The following is a 20,786-nucleotide window of genomic DNA, read 5'->3' on the forward strand; positions in this document are numbered from 1 at the left end:
CTCCGGGCCCCGCAGGTACCACAGGACGGCAGCACCTCGGGATCAGCACAGAGATGCCTGCCTGCAGTCTGGAAACTGGCTGGCAAGCGTTTAGGGATCGTTAACTCTTGACATACGATGTTACCAGCTTTAAGATAACTTTCATGCTGTGCTACATTAAAACAGGTGTTTTTCAGTTAAGCAAAAACTGCGCATGCCATTACCAAATTGCAGTTATTTGACGCAAATTCCCTCAAATGGTCTCACAGGAGGTAGGAAAACCGCCGGGAACAGGGGGTAAGGCAGCACCTCAGAGCGGGAAGATCGCGATTACCTGCGCCCTGCCGCTCTTTCTGCACCTCTCCTCCGAGACTCTGAGGCATCGCCCCAGAGGTGAGCAGCTCCGAAGGCCGAGCGGAGCCTAAGCTTTCACGTTTTAAATATTAAGCCTTTTTTTCTCCACATCAACAAAGTGCTTGAGCAAATCGCTAAAGAAAGAGCACTATAATCTCCGGAAAAGCGAATGGAGCTCAGCACAACTGTGCAGCACCGCCTCCCCTCGCCTCTCCCTGCTTAACGCCTCAGCTGCTCCTGTCCACCGCCGCCTCAGCACCTGTGGGCAGTCCCGTCCCGTCCCGTCCCGCCCCGCCCCGCCCCGCCCATAGTCCCCTCACGTCCCGCCCATAGTCCCCTCACGTCCCGCCCACAGCCCCCACACGCTCGAGCGCAGCCGCAGCCGCATCAGCACGTGACGCAGGCTGGAGTCCTATTGGTCGAGGCGAAAGGCGGGGCGATGGCCACGCTATAAAATGTAGCGACAAGGAGGCGCGGCCTTTCTGTCGGTGCAGCGGGCGGAGGTGAGAGTTACGGAGGGTTGGGTGGTTGCATGAGTGGAGCGGCCGGGTCGCGGTGATGTCTTTTGACACGTGTTAGACTGCTGACAGGCATGAAGCAAAACTACTACTGAGCGCCCAGGCAGCCGCTGAAGCCGCGGGGCGACTGCGAGGCACCGCGTCTGTAACCTCTTCTTTCTTCTTCGTGTCTTGCAGGGCCCGTGCAGCGACTGTCCGCGCCGTGGAGCGACCTGGTAAATAAAGCTCTGTACACCTTGCCAACGTGTTCGGCTGGTTCTTGTGCGCGTCCCCTGTTTCCCGCACTGCCTTTGACCCGGCGGGGTGCCCTGCCTGCGGCGCCGCTGGCCAAGCTGTAGTGCTAGAGTGAGATGCTTGTTCATAACTGGGGCTGCTCGGCCCGACCCGAGTGGCTCTTTTAAAAGCAAGCGACACCTCGGCTCGGTGAGCCCTCTCTCCCTGCAGCCCCGGCACAAAATGGCGCCGCAGCCTGAGGAGGAGGCGGCGGGAGCGGCTGTGCTGCGGTCACGCTGCTGCCCCTGCCGCATTGTGCTCTGCTGCTGGGCGGGTTACGAGGCGCTAGGAAAGGGGAGGGTGGTAGTAGGGCGAAAGAGAGTCCAGGTTAATCGTGCTCTATCGAATGTTTTTAACCCAGAGCACCGCAGTCGTTTTTTGCTGACGTTCAGGGGTTCAATTCGTAGAACTGAGGACGAGTCCAGGGGCTCCTGCCTAGCTGTTGGATAATCGTAAAATGAAGCCATAACTAACACGTACAACGTGGTAGTGTATTTTAAACAGTAACCTGAAAAAGCAGGAAGCACACCGATGTCCGAGCAAGCTCTCTTTCCAAGTTTTGGAAATTACTTGTAGAAGACAGCGGCTAAGCACTAAATAGAAATAAATTTTAACTGAGTATTTGTTTGACGGGATAAATTTATTTAATAAAACAAAGCAAGCAGATTGTAGTTGCCCATGGTTTATGAAGTGCAATATGACAACCTTGTGTAATAACTCTAAATCTGTTTACACATTAGTGCATCTAGTCCTCTGACTTTAGTTATTGCACATAGAAATTAAAGACCTGCGTATGAGACATGCAGACTTCATGGAAGGCAAATAATGCCTACATGATCAGAACAAACCCCAGAATATACACAGCCTGGAATGGTCAAGGAGGAGTTCAGGTAACAAATATAACCTACTAATATTTCAATTAAAGGTAACCAAAATAGGTGTTCAAATATAGAATTAATTTTAAATATATTAAATGCTCGTTTTCTTTAATGTTTCAGGCAAGGTGCTGTTTAAAAAACCTTCAATATAATAGCTTCATTTAGAGATGGCAAATCATTACACATGGAAATTTTGATTTACACCAAATGTGACAACACAACATACAAAAAAGTTCTTAAAAAATTACTTCTAAAAAAGAAAAAAAGCAAATCATGTTACAAAAGGAGAGCCAAAACTCCCCTTCTTTGTAAACTAAAACATTTTCTGACATCCATGAGCAGTTGGCAACACTGAGTATCAGAAAAATACTACCTACGTGTGTTAAATAGTGGATATGTAGTGTTCAAATATTGAATTTCCTGCATACATTTCATCTTGAATCATTATACCAGATAGAAAGAAAAGGCAGTTCTCCCTCCCACCCCTTAGTTTTGGCCATTAATTAGCAGAAACAGTCTTTAATTACATGGCAATTGGCTTGAGTAATTGCAATGCTTGAATTCCTATTCTATAAAGTCCAAAGAACCAACGCATGGGGGTCAAAATCTTTTCAGTCACAGCTGTTCTCGCAAGCACCAAGCTGTTCGATGTCTGCAGGTGCAGGGCTGTGACCCCAGAGTTTGGTCCCATGCTTTGGGCGTAAACACAGTGCAATGGAAAAGACTCTCGGCAACAAACTCTCCTAGAAAGAACTTGGTGTGTTTCATTGTAGCAAGAGGCTCTGTACACAGTAGGTAACTAAGTACTCCTGGTAATGTGCAGTATTGACATTTATGTGTGTGCTCATGTTTTTAGAAACATTCAGAGTTAATCATGAACCAAGGTGATTGTACCTCACTATAAGGCGGCTTGCTATGGTTTGGTCTCATGGCTTTACCAATTTTTTTCTCCTCACTGACAGAAATCTGGCAGCCCCACCTTCACTGATAGTTTGTGGTTTATGGCTACTTGCTTCCCCAAAAAAGCACAAGTTCTGTATGGAAAAAAAAAAAGTATCTACCACACTGCATCACAATATTTCCTATATATCCAATTTACATTCCTTTATCCTGAAAGCATTTAATATTTTTGATTGCTTGACACAAGCTATTGACTGCAGAAGTGAAAGAACATAAAATAGTTCTCCAACTGCCTGAGAAAGAAAAATATTCTTCCAGTTTCATAAATTCATTCCTTAGTTAGGATTTTTTTCCATTTGGCATGCAGTTCCTTTGCTGCCAAACCTTTCAAGGCTTTAATGCACATTAATATAGCATGAAAACATAAGCTGAACAAAAGGTGTGTCAACAAGCTCCTCCATCTATTACACTTAGGTTCCTCCTCTCTCTCCCAAAGAACAGGTCATCTTAGCCTGCAAGTTAAAATCCTGATGGCAAAAATAAATCAACTGCTTAATGGAATGAAACTCCATGTAGCTGAAGTACACCATAACAATAACCAGGCAAGTGAGCACAAAGGTATGGTTATAGGCAGTCCTTGGGAGGGGGGCAAGTGGCACAAGTTAAGGATGAGAACTACAGCACAGTTTATAAAACCATGTGAATAACTTTTATAATACTGTAAACTGTAAGAGTCTTCACATGTCATGGTTGATCAGGGGCCTCCATGATCAGATCTTTAGGAGGGCACATAGAGCGGGGATCCATGGCTGAGTGCATTAAAGGAATATAAACATCATCCATGTTTGGCATGACAAAGATTTTCTGTGGAAAGATGCAATTGTATCAAGTTACAATTACAGACCACTTGAAGCCTTGGTTTTCTGATTTGTTTAGTTAAAAAATGCAACAAATTTCCAGATCAAGGGTTCTTAAGTTCACCATTGAGCCATTGCCCACACTGAAATTCTACAGTGTCCATTGATATCTAGCTCAGTATCTGTTCTGAATTCCAGACAGGAGTTTGTCTATCATCCAAGGAGACCTAGGATCATGCTTCTATTTAAGTACTACAAGTTCTGACATGGTACTTATTTCAAAGAAATGGCATTTCCCGTTTTAAAACCGTTCTGGCAAGTGCTAAACCACATTTCCATCCAGGTCTACACCTGGTCTTCAGACCACCCCAGAAGCTGCTTTCAGCCGAGTTCCCTTCCACTGAACAGGAGCAGTGGAGGATGCCAACTAGTCTTGAACAAAATAGGGAACATGCAAAAATGTAATGCTCCATCCCCCTCTAATGGACCAAAACTATCATTACTGAAATGAAAATGTAAGAAGGAAACACACCTGAAACTCCTGTTCCAGTTTCTTCTCTATCCAGTCAGTTACATGAACCAATGTTACTTCTCTCTCACCCAGTTTTGGCCGAGCTTTTAGCTCCAGGTAGGGAGGTCTTCGAAAGCCATACCTTAGGAGAGTACACAGAAGAGGTTCTATTGTAAGCACTCCAATGACACCTATAACTTCAGCATGTGAACTGTCAATGTTCCAATTTGTCTGTATTGCCCCTCTTCCAGAACCCATTTCACCTACTTGACCCTTTTTCCCAGTTGGAGTCCCTTAGGTGGCACACCTAACACATTGCCCAGTTCTCCAGGAAGCTTCTCTTACCATATTCTGTCAGTAGGTGGAGGTGGAATGTTAATTACTAGCGTTCCTCGGCACTCTTGTACTTCAACTGTTAGCAGCAATGGAGTATTGGAGACCTCTTCAATTTTCTTCTTAATAAACTCGGTCTCTGTTGCTTTCTGAAAGTATTTTGACTTAGTAATTTTATCCACAATTCTCATGATCTTACTTGTCCGATGTCCTCCAACATACCTTTAGGTAGAGAGCGGGGGGGGAAATAAAAAAGAGTACCTCAAGGTAATTTTCTTAAACCTACTGTTTGCTAAGACATGGATTTCCTATGAAATCATTAGGGGGTGTGATGTAAAAATTCTAGAGACAAACATTCACATGTCCAAGCAGTACTGACCAGAGCCTGCACACAGCAGCCCTGCTCTGTTAGCTACAAGTGTCTGGCAGAAATTCCATCCAGTCTGAACACTCCACCTTCCCAGATGGCACTGGAAATGCAACATCATTTTTAAATTGCAAATATAGTTTCACTACTTATGCCAGCAAGCTGGCATGAGAAGTGACAACCTGTCTGTCACCATTCTAACAGAACTGTCAAGACACAGATGAACTGAGACAGAAGCACATTTCAGCGTAGAAGGCCCAAACACCACATTTCATCACATCTATTTAACAGTGTGTATCAAACAAAAAGGTTTTAATTTTAAGGGACTGTAGCATTTACAATGAGTATAAAGGTGGTGAGAGAGGAAAGCCTTTTAGGGAGCAGGCAGAATGATGCTCCAAAATTGATTAACTACACCTGCAGAAAGAGGCAAATTTTCCTGACAAGTGTAGCTAGTTTTGCAACCAGATGCTTTAAGGACTGCCTTTTCCCACACCTATCCCATTTCAGAAATACACTCTAAGAGCAGCATGTTTGAGATCTGCACACACTATACTGAAATTCTATATTATAATTGTGGCTCTTGAAGCTATGTAGCAGAGGTGGCCTTGCTAAGGAAGTAACATTCACCTATTCTGCACAGAACTCATTAGTTTAGCCAGCCTTTTACAGAACTCTCTTTCCCTCAGCTGATATAGAAGAGTTGAATTAACTTCAACTTTTGGATCTTACACTAGCTGTAACTTTCCCCAGATAAAGTACTTCTCTCTAATCAGTTTCTATAGTGATGACAATGCAAGCTTTAGAAAGGTATAAGGAAATTCTTTGTTCTCCCTCTTTGCCCTTAACAATTCTTTATATGATCTGTATATTCCTTGAAATTATTAAATGCATCTATTGAAATAATTATGACAATTCATCACAGTTTTCTAAAGGTTTTAGGACTAAAACTCCAAGAGAACTCCCTTGAACATTTTGGATATGTCATGAAGCCTTTAGATGTGTTCACTGCGGTGTGTTCAGACACAGGAAACCTTGTGATTGTTTCAGACATTTCAGTGTTGCTACGTATTTCTCATTGTATGGCATCATTTCAGTCAGATGTAGAAAGCAAAGGAAAAAAAAAGATAAAATCAGAACAGCAGCCAAAACAATGAATGATGTTCCCAAACTGACACTGGCACATATTCTTTTAAGTTCTTGCACATCAGAGGGCAGTATTGCATCAGCACACTCAAAGCCCTTCAAGGGGAAAAAAAAGAAAGAAAGAAAACCAACACAAAACCCTCATCAAGAAACCTAAGTTTGAAAAAGTCAGGCTTGAATAGGCTTGAAGTTCTTTTCACTGGAAATATGGGATCAGCAGGATCAGTATGGGTGCAAGAAAGGCACAGAGTGTTTCAAAGTTCACACACAAAATCCTGTTCTTGGCCCTGCTACCAGGCAAGACACCCTGCATAAGATGCCCACGGGTTCTCTGGCCCAAAAACTTGGCTCTCTATAATGTAATAGTGAAGAAATTAGGAGGTGTCAAATGGAGCACTGCACAGGTCACTGTAGAAATGCTGTATGCAGAACAACGCTCCCAGCATGGTAAAACACTCAGCAGAGAAGCTTCCTTTCAGTATGTAGTGCAGGGCTTGATCTTTGCTCTAGAAATAGGCAAGTTGAGTTTCATTGCTTGGACATATTCTCACTCGTGAGATCGTGTGTGACAATGAGCAGCACAGGATTGGACCAAGGTATCAGTTCATTAAGTCCTGGAAACAGGGAGTGAGGAAAGGATTAACAAAAAAACAGAGAGCTCACCCTTCTGCTCCTGGAGTCACCTGCTTCTCTCCTGCCACTTCAGGAGCATCATCCTCTTCTGAAGAACCAGCACTCGAGGATTCCTCATCACTGTCCGCAAGACAATATGCCCTTGGCCTGAAACTGAAACGATGAAATTTCCTGGTCAAATGTAGTATCTTTAAGTAGCTATTCACCACTTACAGCATGGCTTGGCATTACATGGATTTCTACTGGAGACTCTAAAATGTCTCCTTCTCTTTTTAATAAACTCTATCTGAAAGAATAAAATTGAAGCCAGTGTGTCAGAAGTGGCTTCAAACAGAAAATTTGTTTTCCCCATTCCCCAGTGGAACGTAATCCTGAATGAAAGAGGCTGGCTGGGGAATGGCTGTTCCACATATTCAAATCAAGTGTGGAGACTATTTGAAGTACATTTGAAAGCATCTCTCGTGCTGCTCATGGCTTCCCATTAAGTTGAGCAGTAGAGAGGCTGAACAGGGTTTTATTCAACTGTTTTGAAAACACTGACAAAGACATACTTTTAAATTGAAAGGTGAGAACATACAATTCTGTCTTGTGCAGAAAAAACCCTCCAACTTAAACCTACATCATCTGCTAACCAAACCCCAGAATCCCCTACAGATGTTAACTGAGTGCTAACACACATACACCTTATCTTCACAACGTATGCACCTCATCTGCACAGCACTTTTAACCCAAGTCAATAAATTCCATTTTGTCTCCTCACACACACATGCAATGTTTACCACTGCTGGAAATTTGTGTTGCAATGTGCAAAGCACAAGAGAATCCATCTTTGTCATCTGCCTCCAAAGGAAATGCTCAGCCCTCACAGTGGCAGAGCACAAGCTGTCTCAGACTAGCTCTTCACCTTCCTGCAGATACAGTGTGTGTCATCACTTACCAATTTTGTGTAGAAAAAAAGGTAATTTTATTAACAGAAGCAGTCTAACATAGCCCTGGGAAGTAATATTTCCTCAGATGTTTTACAGAGATACTTTTGTCCCATACAAATGTAGGCTATAATCTCCCTTTAGCATCTTTGTTGGAAATATTCCTTTCTCTGTTATATTTGTAGGTAAATTGACCTTTGGGCTTGTGAATTTTTAAGCTACTCTGACAGTGAATGGTGTTTAGAGAATGTAAGGTTTGGGAGGGGTTATTTTTGTTGTTCTTTTATTGTTGCTTGTTGGTTTTTTTAGTGCTTTTTGTTTGTTTTCTGAAAGAGACCAAGATGGAGTAAAGCAAATAATTTAATGGGAAGAAAAGGAAGAAAAAAGTAAAGTAATAAACAAATGGTGCTCTTAGGGTACAAAGCCTCACACAGCAGTAACTAATTCCTAGACTTCCGCTCTGGAAGAGTTCATGTACATGATCAGAAAAATTTCTAATCTTTTAAACGGATTAAAATGAAGGAAAGATGCAGTGAATGCAGTTCAGTATTAACAGCAAGAGCTTGAAATAGTTACACAAGCTTCAACATCACATGGTTTTGGCCCTAGGCACTATAACCAGGACTGTAATACTCTACAACTTGTTCAGAATCCACTTTATAGCTGCATTTTCTTTCCGTGTGAGTGTGTTCCTGGAAATTTATTTGAACCACACAGGGCATGGACTGAGGCAACTGTCTGCTACTCTATACAAAGAACAAACCATTAGTTGCTGTAGGAAGTCCTAACGTTAAAGGACAGCTCATGTACAGCTCACAGCGCAGAACACTCCTTCCTAACTGCCTATTTAAGAACAGGGGTGGTAATCCCATCACCAGGCTATGCTGAAGAATTTGCTACCCAGGCTACGGCATCACAGTTGTAAACCTCTTTTTACCCAGAGCTGCATTTAGTATCTGCCCAAGAGTGATCAGTGCACCAAACTGAACCACCTCCCTCAGGACTTAGAGGAGGAAGGACAGCTCATGGCACTGACCCAAATAGCAATGCTGGAGCTGTTTCTCAGAGAAGTTCATAGTTTTAGGTCAGCTTCAAACCACACACTTTCTGCCTGGGTGTGACCTTCCTTCACTTTCCTGTACACACAGCACTGAGGTCAAAGCATGCCCAGTTCATCTGCAAGGCTCTCAAAGGTGTCTCTTTCACACAAGGTGTTCTACTTGCCTAGGTAATTGGACCCTCTGAAGTGCCTCCACAAGTGAGCACTGAAAATAAATAAGCTTGAGTGAAATTTCAGGGGATCTCTGCATACAATGAACTATTTACATGACACAAACATTGGCAAGAGTTTTCCACCCTTTGAGAGCTGCACTTTCCTGGGAGTGCATGCAAGAGAGCATTACCAAACTGAGTAACAGCACACTTCACTTCTATTGCAAGCAGTAATGCAGCAGCAGCAGCAGCTACAGAATGGACTGCAACACTGAACTATTTGTCTCACTTTACAATGACAATGTCCAAGGACAGTTAAAACTCAGTGCTGCTCCCCCCACCTCTTCCTGGATGAGTAGATGCCTTTCTTACGTGAGTTTGTGGTTACTGCATCTCAAGAAGTAGTTTGTTCTAGGCTCTTGAGGGGACAGAAATGAGCTCAAACAAACAGCAATCATCACTTACAGACAACATGATTGTGGGTGCAAGCACATGCAGTATGGTTTGATTTGTCACAGCAGCTGTCAACTGATCATTAAAAAAGGCAGTAAAATTAACTAACACAGCATAGATGAGAATCAAACTGTTCCATACTGTCTTTGTTTATAATATCCACTGTTTTTTTGGGGGAGGGGAGTAGGGGGAAATACAACCATCAAGCAACTAAAAAAAATTCATTCAATCTAGAATACGTCAGGCTGTTCTTCATGTGAAGCTGGCACTACCTGGCTCTGAGCATGGAAACATCACAGCCACGTACAGGGAACAATGCAGTTAATACTCATATCTTCAAGTGATTGGTTGCTTAGCTACAGACATTTACATTTGCGTTACTAGGGGCCCATCCCTCAGCCTGCATTAAGATGATTTTTAACTATGAAATCAATGCATTCACTAGTTATTTCTAAGGCCATTCATTGCACTGGAGAGATATAAAAACACACAAGAAAATCCTGCAAGGATGGGAAAAAGAAAAAAACAAAAACAAGAATTTGATTTGTATAAATGTTTCCTTCTCTCTCTCCCATTTTTTGGGTGGACAGAGATTTTTCAAAAACCACACTTGCCAACTGCACACCTGTACATTCAGAAATATTTCTTTCCAGCAGTGACAATAAGAATCTAGGTAAATTTTAAATGCTCTGAATTTCTACCAGGGTATGAGATCATTCAGCCATTAGTTTTCTTACATTTCTCTTCTTGTCGTGGCTGCACTGTAATATAGCCCTGCTGTATTATTTCAAGATATCTCAGACTGAACAGTCAGAGCTCTCAAACAAGGATACAAAGCATCCAGTATCTTAATTTTGAAGAACCACAGCATTTTATTATCATCTAAATAAATGGCTAGATTCAGAGAACGTTTTCTTCATTTGCTGGCAGTGGTTGTACAGTCAGAGACCAGCTGTTGTTCAGGGACTGCAGCTTTCTTGAGCACAAAGAGAATACATCACAAAATCAACACTCCACAGCTGATGGGCTGTATATTTGATAGGTGTCAATCACCAGGTTAATACAAACGGACAGACTGAAGGAATTCAAATAACATCATAAAAATGAGAGGGAAAGCAAAACTACAAGTTGGGTAAGCTATATTATCATAGAATGGGTTGGGAGAGACCTCCAAAGGTCAGCTAGTCCAACTCCCCTGCAAAAAGCAGGGGTATCCTCAACTACATCAGGTTTCTCAGAGCCTTACTGATCCTTGAGTATCTCCAGGGACAGGGCCTCAACTACCTCCCTTGGCAACCTGCTGCAGTGTTCTATCAGGTGTGATGATGATTACGTGTGTTTCCTAATTAGTTGATCAATAAGGCTCTTCACATAGACACAGCAGATAAATAGGAGTGTGATACAGGGAAATCTGGAGACGAAAGTAGGGGTAAGATTATTCCTATGATGCAATAAAGCTATTTAAAAAAAAAAAAATCATCTTTACAGATGATTACAGTTCCAGCCTGTTTACTTTCCACAGTTCTTTACTACTACAGTTATAGGTGTACCATGCTGTGGTAGCACCTTACACGTCTACCTCTGTTTCCCCATATGGGTATCTCAAAAGACCAATTCTTGCTGGCTAAGACCCCAAACCAAGCATAAGAAAACACTACATTGTAGTTACAGAACATTTATAAATGCTACTAAGAAAAAAATATATGTATAATTTAAAATGATTCAGTGAGAAAAACCTTTTATTATGCAATTATCAATAGCGAAATCAACCACTGAAGTTAGACAGAAAGGCCAAGTTCTACACTTCAGTGTATTCAACCCCCTCAACAACTCCTTTCAATCTACTGCAGAACCAGAGCTGCATACAGATAAGACAAAATTCCCCTTATAACCATGATTCTACCAGTGTAAGACCTTACCCTTCTTTGCCTATCTCTCCAACTTTCAGCGCTTCACCAAGTGGCTCTTTACCAAGTTTGGTTAAGTTCATCTTGGTTTCCAGGGTCATTAGAAAAGATCCATTGTAGGACATTTCCAAATCAATCCAAAGTCCTAAAATAATCAACAACAAAAAGATGACATCACTTTAAGAACAGCCACCATCACTTTGTTTTTATGTCAAGCCAAAGTTAATTTAAACAAAGTCACACTTTTTCCAAAGACAAAAACTGCTTTTTTTGGTCAACTGGTTATGTCATTAATTCACAAATATTTAAAAGCTTACAAAAGTAACTTTTCTGTTCACATTAAGCTTATGGAACAAAGTTGAATGATGAGATCTAAATCAAAGCCTTGTTGGAAGTGAGTACACCTTAAGTGCAAAGGGATCTGAGACAAGATAAAGAAAATAGGACACAATCAGGGATGCACTTCAAAACTGCAGTACTGCTCCACACCAAGCAGTAATGGGGACACTTCCTCTACTATTTACACTCTGAATGAAGCAAAACTTGAAATCTCAGAGCAGTGCTACTTGTCACATATCACAACCTGCAGTCTCCTTGGCCTTTGCAATGGTGTATCAAAGGAGTATGGAAAGGTTCACTCTAACTCAGCTACAGGCATTCTTATGATTCACAGCAAGCAGGGGCACTACTTACAACAGTTCTAGAGGTGTGGTACTGAATTAAACTCCACTGTCTGGGCAGACCAGACACTGACAGAATTGGTTTTGGAATAATGGCAAGATTAGGTCCTACCTCTTAAGCGAGGCTCTGCAGTCCCACCAATTAAAATGAGCTACATGGTATTTGTGATCCAGAGATTAGACATCAGATGTCACTAAGCATAGATTATGCATCTTGCTTTCTCAGACACTGCAGCTGCACACAGTCTGCTCTAGCAGTATCTGGCACACCAACCACTAATGTATTCTATTTTTATTTGCTTATTCAAAAGCAATTAATGGTAACTACTCTTTGGATTTGATTGAACTAGAAGAGACATCCTTCTTCAGTTGAAGAAGAACTGTTTTCTGCAAAAATGGATCAGAAGAATGGCACTGTCCCCAGTCCCACCCATTTCTATGAACAGAAGTACACACAGCTCCCAGAGATCAGGTCACTGATACACTGAGATGATGTGCTGGAAGCAGAACTGAGCACAAGCTGCTTCTTTACCAACCCAAACGGTTTTTTTTTCCATCCAAGTTTTTCTACTGCTGTTCTAAAACGAAATACAGGAGCTCAAACACAAGCTGATACAGATTTTTCCTCTTTACAGTAACAAAGCTGCAGAAAGACCATCAGAAAGAAACCAGCAAAAGAGACCTTTTGGATAACCAGTGAGTCAGCATGCTTCAAACGTCAGTGTTGTTTTAACAGTAGATCAAATTAAGCACAGGATGCCATTACTGAGAGGGAAAATTCCCCCTGGCCAGAACACGATCCCATGCATTTTCCAGGGGGGGAAAAAGGGAGGTAATGGAGGGACAGGGGGTGAAGAACTGGGCAGATGGCAGAATTCATTCAGAGCTATCTGGCTCCCCAGCCTTGACAGAAGAACAGCAAATACTACAGCATGTGCTGCCACCCAGATTGAACTGTATTAACAGAAACAAGAGGGTTTTTTCCCCTAATATTGTTAACAAATTTAGTTACTTCAAGAAGCCATATAATTGTCACAGCTTAATTGAACAAGAAACTGAAGGAGTTAATTTTTCTCCCTGCTGTTGTTGGCAACTGAAGCCAAGCAACCTCCTAAATCCCACCTTGTGACTTAGAACTAGTCTTTGGTTACAACTGAAGTTATAAGAACAGAGAAAGGAATTTTTAAAAATGTATAAATCCAGGCAAACACTCCAGAGAGAGCCCCAAAGGGCAGGTTCATTTAAAAAGAAGCCTCCAAATCACTTGGCAAGCCTCATCTAGGTAAGGAGCTTTTAAAAATTCACTTTGTCTGCAACTCAAAATAAAATTTCTACCAAAAGGTGAAGCCACTTTGCTACTGGGAGCAGTGGAGGATGTCTTAAGAAGCTGCTGACCCTGGCAGGAAGCGTATGATAAGCAGCTGCACTGTGGTTTAGATCCCCAAACACTGATTGCACATGATCTTATTCCAGCTATTCCATTTTTATTTCTCTTAAGACAGTTTTTGTTCCTCCTGACAACAAAACAATTTTCTCTTTTCCAACATGCTTTGTTTCTAAAGCTCAGCGGAAAACATCCTTTCAAGAAGCTGAGAGTAAAGTACCCAGCGCTGTAGAGATAAGGCTTGTCCCCAAAGAGCTGCAAGACTCAAGTGAGATAAAGGCAAACAATAGCTTTGGATACAACAGACAGCAGCAGTTCACGTGCTATGTATGTCCAAGAGAGTTTTAGTAACTCCCCAAAGTCTGTTTTGCTCACAGTTTTACAAGGGAAAGGTTAGAGCTTAGCAAACATCTCATGCTTTTAGTCAGTGATTTGATGGCACAACGTTTTTAACAGTAGTGATGATGTTTATTTATTTCCTCCTCAATTTAATGCATCTGGTATTGTTGTAAAAGTCTGATGATGACGTTCATATGAGTTAGGGAAGAGTACTGCAGTAAGAGTGGCAGACAAATGAGTTGTGCATCAAAATAAGAGTTTAAATAAACCTTAAGAAGACCAGGTCCAAACTACATGATATGAGCAAAGATGAAGCCTAAATTGCTTCTAATCAGGAACTAGTTAATTTTCTAGAACTGTTTACAGCTGAATTCAATCATAAATTCCTCATCCTGGGGAGCCCCTGTTGCTTGACCTCTAGCAGTGAGCAGAACTAAGATCTTGAAGACAAAAACCACCTCAGTGAACAGAGCTCCCCTCAGACTCCTTGAGTTCATCACTGCCATCTCCTCCAACCAGCATTGCCAAGGAAGGAGGTGGTACTACACGGCTCCTGTGTGCTCAATACCCTCATGCCCTGAGAAGATACCAGACACAGCAACACAACAGTCTGCTTCTCACATAGAAACATGGCACAGAGAGCTAGTGAAGACCGATCTTGATATGATCTTCAGCTGGTTATCTGTCCAAACCTTGTTCTGTCCTTGTTTGTTTTTGCTGTTGTAAACCTACTACTGGGGCTTGCTGAAGTCTGCCTCACTGCTGGCCTGTAATTTAGAGCCCAGAGGCCCTCAACACTCCTTAAGTGTTGGATATTCACCAAATTCCTACCATTTCACAACCAGTTTATTGGTTTTACCACCAGCTAGAAATGATTTTGGTATCTTCATGTAGGAGTTGAAATAACAATTTAAAACAAAAATAAGTTGTTTGCCATGCAATCCATAGCTGCTACACAACAGGTCCTCCAAGGAAATATTTCCCTTCAGACCAATTAGAAACTTCTCCACCTTGATTTAAGTAATTCTCTTTTCATTTCTCCAACCCAGTGTAGCTCCTCAGAACAAGTTTTTAATAAAGGTACCTTTATCTGAATAAAGCACCCACAAGATACACAGATCAAAATTCTGTTCTCCACAGGTAGAAAGGCATGAACCTGGCAAAACCAGAGGAGGAAACAGGTATTTTACCTCTGTGATCAACAGAAGGTTTGAAGGCCTGAAGGATCTTCGGCACAGCTATCCCCATGTCAAGCTCAGTTAAGGTTAGCTCGTTCATAAAGTATGGCAGCTAAAAGGAGAGAATGTAAAAATCAAATCCATGTTATGCAGCTAAATATCATTGCTTCTCGAGAAGAAACTTCAGGAAAGGATTGAGCAGAAAAGCCCCCAGTGAAAGAACACAAATTTAATCCAATTCTAGGTTTTGACGGTTATCAGTTTCCAAACAATATTTTGGGGAGAAATTCAGCATCTAAGCTTGGAATGTTTAAATGTTTTTAAAATGCTAAAGTTCAGGTGCTGGCCTTTAACTTCTAACATGCAGAGTATAACAAAAGCATAGAATCACAATGATTTGTGTACCTATTTACTGTAAGTACTTCTAATTGACAGAAATTCAATCTCCCGTGAACACACAGTGCATTAAACTGTCAAAAATACATTCATCCCCCATTCCCAGTCTTTCCACTTAAACTGTTTCCAATGAGATGCTTGGGGACTCTGCTGTCACAATTGTGGAAAGAGCCACGGCAGAATTAGGTTGCTGCTTATTTCCCAAAGCACAAGAAACACCATCTCGCAGCTGGTGCTGGCAGCCAAATTTCAGAGCTTTTGTCAGCAAGACTGCATCTTCCTTTGCCTCTAGGAACAGGCAAGCTCCTCCCCGAACATCAGGAGCTAAACAGGCCTGTGATCAACTGCTGCTGTTCAGAACAGTTACAGAATGCAAAGGGATGACCCAGAAGTCACTCAAAAGCACCACTCCTCCCTTCACCCTTTGAGCTTATGCAGCTGATGAACAATTATATTCTATCACCCCAGACAGCTCTTTCCCTGACTATTACTCCCACTGATCTCTCGTGCCAGCAGTAGATGTCTGAAGTTAATAGGGACACATTAGAATTGTGGTTCCCTGGTCTCTTCTATCTTAAAGACAAGCTACAATTTCCCAAAGCAGATTTCATAATTTATAAGCAGTTCTATTTATCCCTAAAGTAAATATAATAATACTTCTACTTTTTACACAAAAACTTCATAAATAGTTAATTGAGCTGTAGTTCATTTGAAGCTGAAGCCACAAAGTTAATATGTTGAGCTCCTACTGTGAAACAGCAAAGCTGAACTGGAACTCTGTATCACACTCATTTACTTGTCTTTCAGAGTAAGGGTGAAATAGGTCTTTCTTCTGCTGTTTTCAAACTCAAAGACCATGTGTTTGTTTCCTTCCACAGGCAATGTGCAGTGCAAGTTTCCACATCAGTTACCTTTATTTTGCTAAGCTTCATTTGGATCTTCTTTGACACTAGATCAGACCAATACTTTTCCCCTAAAAAATCCCAAAATACTCTTCCAAGCAAAGCATTCACCCAGGCCTCCTGTTCCTCTTCTTCAGCTTCTATGTGGGTATCTGGTAACTAAAAATACAGAGCAGGACATTCAGCTTTACAAATTATATAAACTGAGGTCAGAGAAGGCCTCACTGACACTGGGCAGTTCAGTTAGAGCTCAGGTTAACTGGGAACACTAAATACTCAGCTTTACAACCACATCAGCTGGCCTGATATGAGCTTACTTGTCATCATCCTGACATGCAACAGAGAGAAGGAGACCACACAGATATAGATTCACCTCTGGCAGTGAAATGAGAAAGTTGTATGTAATTTAACCTCTGGCAGCAAAACCAAATAAGCCCAGACTGGGTAGACTTAGAAATGTAGCAGAGACATTCTTACCAATAGGATCCAGAGAAACAGCTCCTCTACACTTTTGTTTTAGCAATAAATAGGAAAGCAATACCCAAGGTCACATCCTTAAATCTAGTTCAGAAATATCACAAATAGATGATGAGCAAGGGCAGTACAGGGAAATGAATTTTTCCTGTCAAGTGTTTGTATATAGGATTTAGGGAAACATATTGTTCCTCCTGCTGCTTTGAAAGTTTTGCTTACAGTGCAAGAGGACTATGTCTTGGTATCAAAACTCTCAGAGACTCATGTTCAGATGTTGCCTCACTGACTAGAGACACAAAAACAAAGGCAGCTGAAATAATTTCAGGTGTATACATGCCATCAGGTATTTATTCCATGAAGGAAAGACAACAATACTTAACCTCTCTCAATTGCCTGCACTGAATGAAGGTGCCTTTCATTATTACAGGCACAAATCCTGCAGCCAGCATAGAAGCAGTGCTTTCTAAGAGGAGACAGGAAGACACTACAGCTCTGAACATAATTTCTGACAGTGACTGCTCCCAATGGCTGCAGCCTCATGCAGACAGAATTCCTGGGTTTGTAGCTTCTGCTGTGACGCAAGTTTCCTGCCTGCAGCTGATCTATTTATAGACTGATTTCTGACACGTGCCAGATGCAGCAGTGAATTCATCACTGCTTCAGGGGCTGTCAGGGGCTAGAATATCTTTTTTTCTGGGGGAACACAAGATGTGTTTATTAGTATGCTATACCATGCCCTCCTGCTCCTTTCCAGATGCTGTAGGAAAGCCTGGCAACAAAGATGCACAACGTGAATCACATATTTGAAATGAATGGTGATTGTACTTAGCACTAAGGACCCATTTATTAAGGGTGTCATACTTAATATTAAGGCTCTGTTTAGGAAGAGTGATTCAAAAGCAGACCAAAAGACCAAAGGATTAGTTGGAGCCATAGACATTGTTTACCGTTACACTGCCATGTACTGCACAATACTCACACATCAGCCACTTAGTGGTGTTTTAAAGGGCATTTACCAAATGGAAATCCATCCATGTCTCATGTCTCTTTGAGCAAGACTGTCTCTTGTCAAACTGTAGTCTGTACAAGAGCCAATTCCATTTCTGTCCCCCAGTCAACCCAAGCAGTAGGAATACTGCAGTAAACTGTCCCATTGTTGTCAAAGCCACAGCCAGAGCATCATCAGATACATCAAGGCAAATTCCTAACCCTGTTCCTGGCAACAGGGCCAGGACATCATTCCTGATAAGAATTGAAGAGGTTAAGTACTTCCTGAAACATGCCAAAGAAAAACAGTTCTCAGGTCCAGAACAAAAAGCACTGTTTCATGTGCATGAGTGAAGTCAAATGTGGGGTGAAAACAGGTTTTAGAGTATATCATCTGCACTGAAAACCTGACACAAACAGCATCCAGCTATGTAACAATTCTGTCCTGATCAGGTGCTCTCAGGAAGGGTAGAAAACCTTCAGCTCTTTTCAGCAGAAAATGAAGAAGGTCAAGTTTACTACCAAGCACTAAAATTCACTTAAATTGTTTCAACAAGCTAAGACCTCAAAAGCATGCCTTTAGTTCTACTTTATACATACAGGGGGAAAACAAAACATAACATGACCACTTCTTACTACTATTAGGAAGTGAGATTTGTGGACTTTTGGTTTGCTTGCTTTCATCTTAAGCATAAGACAAAAATTCTTTGGGGACGAGTTGAGGGGTTGTTTCTTTTGGGACACACGTGTGCATTCCTAAGGAAGAAAATCTACAGCTGTATTTCCTTCAGCTGGACAATGTTTTGGGTACAAGACACTGTAAAAGCCAGAAAAAAACACAGATGTTCTCAGGAGAAGGGAAATCAAACTAAATCAATTAATAGCTAGCATGTTACATTAAGAAGAAACCATAGTCAACAGGGAACTTGCAAACACATAAAAAAATTTAGGTCCAACCTGTAAGTAAAGGAATTAACTTTGCTTTCTACAGTACTGATCTGTACAGTAGTAGGTAAGAAGATAGAAGATTTACCGCCTTTAATGCATCTTTTCAGGGAAAAGAATTACCTTTTTCACAGCTGTAGGGCTGTTATCTGCACTGAGGACTGGACTACCTGAGGGGCTTTTCTTTTCCTGTGGAACACACTTTGCCATATAAACATTGTAGTCCAGGAGCACTTTCTGCCGGACGTTGCTGGCCAGGTCCTTGTGCTTCAGCTGAGATGCAATTTCTTCTGCACTCCCCTTGCTGCTGCTCCGACTGTGTGTGAGAACTCCAGACTGACTATCAGATCTGCTGTGTGCTGGCAAGAGCCCTAAATCAAAAGGAGTAACACCTGTTTAGCAGAAAAGGAGCCTGACAGTCAAATAACAGAGTGTATGATCAAACACAGAGGAAAGAAATTAGCTTGCCAGATTTAATTTATCCCAAAAAAGCCCATTCAGAGCAGTGCTTTCTCATTTTGAGGGGTAGAAGTAAATGCCACTACTATATGCTTTGGTGGTCCTAAACTCAAATTAGTCAATATTTGGTATGATTCAGCACTCAGCAGGATGTGAGGCTGGAAAACTCAGCTGATCAATAGCATATTTAAATATGGACACTCACATATGGATAACATATGGCAGAATCCCCAACAGCCCTGCTGGGGAATGCCTAAAATAGAAGTCAGATGACTGAAATGTACCTACAACTATACTTCTTTCTTTTCTTCTCTTTTTAATTTAATTAGAGGCTGTTACAATTAAAAAGGACTGTGAAAAGCATGTAAGTATTAGAATTTTAATTAGCCATTATTTTGCATTTGCACTTCAAGAAGTTCTGTGCCAGAAATAATGATGTTAACCCATTTTTAAAAAGCTTCTCAGAGAACAGATAAAGAAAGGAAAGCATGAGTCATTCAGATTTAAAATTATATCAGAGGATGGGTTTAAATTAATATTTCAAACATGTGATCAATACTGTAGACTACCAGATATCTATCTTAGCATAGGACTATTTATTTAAAAAGAAAAATGTGTTTTATTGTGATGTTAAATCACGAGAAAGGTTTTTACTCTTTACAGAAAATTGGAGTGGAAGGAAGGATGGAGGAAGAACAGGTAATAAGAGGACTGAATCTAATACTGCAAATGTTGACATCAGCTTCAACAGGACAGAGGAAAAAAAATGGAAGACTGACAAAACTGACAGGAGTTGTTACAGTCACTGAAGAACAGTGCATTCACAGAAACCAGCAATATTAAGGACAGTTGAGGGCGTATAGCCAAGAGAGGAAAAGGCAGGGTGGGAAAATGGGAATGAGAGACCAAGATAAGGACCAGAGGAGTGTTTTTAGCATTATTTGTCTCTAAGGATCACTGTGGCTCCACAGTTGCTACAAGTACCACTGAGAAAACACACCAGTGGTTTGTTCTTTCAGATGCGAAACACAAAATTTGAATACCTGGCTTGCTCCCACATACACTGGATGGCTTCTTTGCTTCAGTCTTCAGCTTGGATGCAAGAAGGAACCTTCTGAACCATTCCTCCTTCTCCCTGCCTGTCCTTCCAAAGAGATAAAGTACTTGATCCTTTTGGATAGTGTACTTTGCTCCATCCTGAGGTTTCTTGGATTCTTCATTGTTCAAGTCCACATTTTCAGCAGATAACTTTTCCTCTGTATTCTCTCTATCAATCTGGGCCTTAGCCATGAAGTCATCCTGTCTAGCAAGTTCAATGCAAATGGGATATTTCTTATTCCAAATCCGTTTTCGTGCCAGACTCCTAGGAACCAGGGAGATCTGAATGACAAATAAAAGGGTTAAATCAACTTCTTTTTCACTTGTATCTTTGATGGCTCTATGTCACGTAACAAATACAGGAATACAAGAAATACAGATGCTACACTGGATCTGCTGGGTTCAGCTCCTAACTCACAGCTGATTGATGTTCAATCTATTGGAATTAAAACAAGCACCATGCAAGTAGCTCAGATTCTACAATCGTGTGGAGAAACTCAGTTTTCGTTTAAAATATTTTATTCTCATAGAATAGAGAATAGAAAAATGGGAACCTTGTTTTTGTGACTATGGGGTAAATAGTGAGAATCCAAACTGAGTTTTAAACTCAACATCTTCAGGTCCACCTCATGAAATTCAGTGTTTGAACAATCACATCAAGTATTTCAGAATTAAGTCATAACATGTAGATAATTAT

The 20,786-nt window shown here is 41.4% G+C and overlaps 1 protein-coding gene and 2 non-coding genes across 5 annotated transcripts in view; 2 read left to right on the forward strand and 1 right to left on the reverse strand.

Moving 5' to 3' along the window:
• The first annotated feature begins 885 nt into the window (after positions 1–885).
• Positions 886–948, forward strand: LOC137447836 (small nucleolar RNA SNORD104). The gene has a single exon (XR_010988936.1). It is a non-coding gene; the product is annotated as a small nucleolar RNA SNORD104 (small nucleolar RNA).
• A 182-nt stretch (positions 949–1,130) lies between these two features.
• Positions 1,131–1,267, forward strand: LOC137447837 (small nucleolar RNA SNORA50). Its single transcript, XR_010988937.1, has one exon. It is a non-coding gene; the product is annotated as a small nucleolar RNA SNORA50 (small nucleolar RNA).
• A 478-nt stretch (positions 1,268–1,745) lies between these two features.
• Positions 1,746–20,786, reverse strand: part of TEX2 (testis expressed 2) — a 40,753-nt gene continuing 21,712 nt past the window's right edge. For 2 of the 3 annotated variants that reach the window (XM_068151058.1, XM_068151059.1), the window contains exons 4-12: positions 20,035–20,371; positions 18,656–18,903; positions 16,136–16,285; positions 14,841–14,940; positions 11,260–11,392; positions 6,780–6,902; positions 4,616–4,825; positions 4,292–4,412; positions 1,746–3,766 (exon numbers count right to left, since the gene is read on the reverse strand). In XM_068151058.1, the coding sequence (XP_068007159.1) occupies positions 3,647–3,766; positions 4,292–4,412; positions 4,616–4,825; positions 6,780–6,902; positions 11,260–11,392; positions 14,841–14,940; positions 16,136–16,285; positions 18,656–18,903; positions 20,035–20,371 (1,542 nt within the window). In that variant the 3' untranslated portion in view covers positions 1,746–3,646. The remainder of the gene's footprint in view (positions 3,767–4,291; positions 4,413–4,615; positions 4,826–6,779; positions 6,903–11,259; positions 11,393–14,840; positions 14,941–16,135; positions 16,286–18,655; positions 18,904–20,034; positions 20,372–20,786) is intronic. The other variant, XM_068151060.1, reaches the window with a different exon arrangement.

Source organism: Melanerpes formicivorus, unplaced genomic scaffold (assembly GCF_026170545.1).
Source record: "Melanerpes formicivorus ecotype bairdi unplaced genomic scaffold, bMelFor1.0.p_v2 SCAF_21, whole genome shotgun sequence".
Classification (NCBI taxonomy): Eukaryota; Metazoa; Chordata; class Aves; order Piciformes; family Picidae; genus Melanerpes; species Melanerpes formicivorus.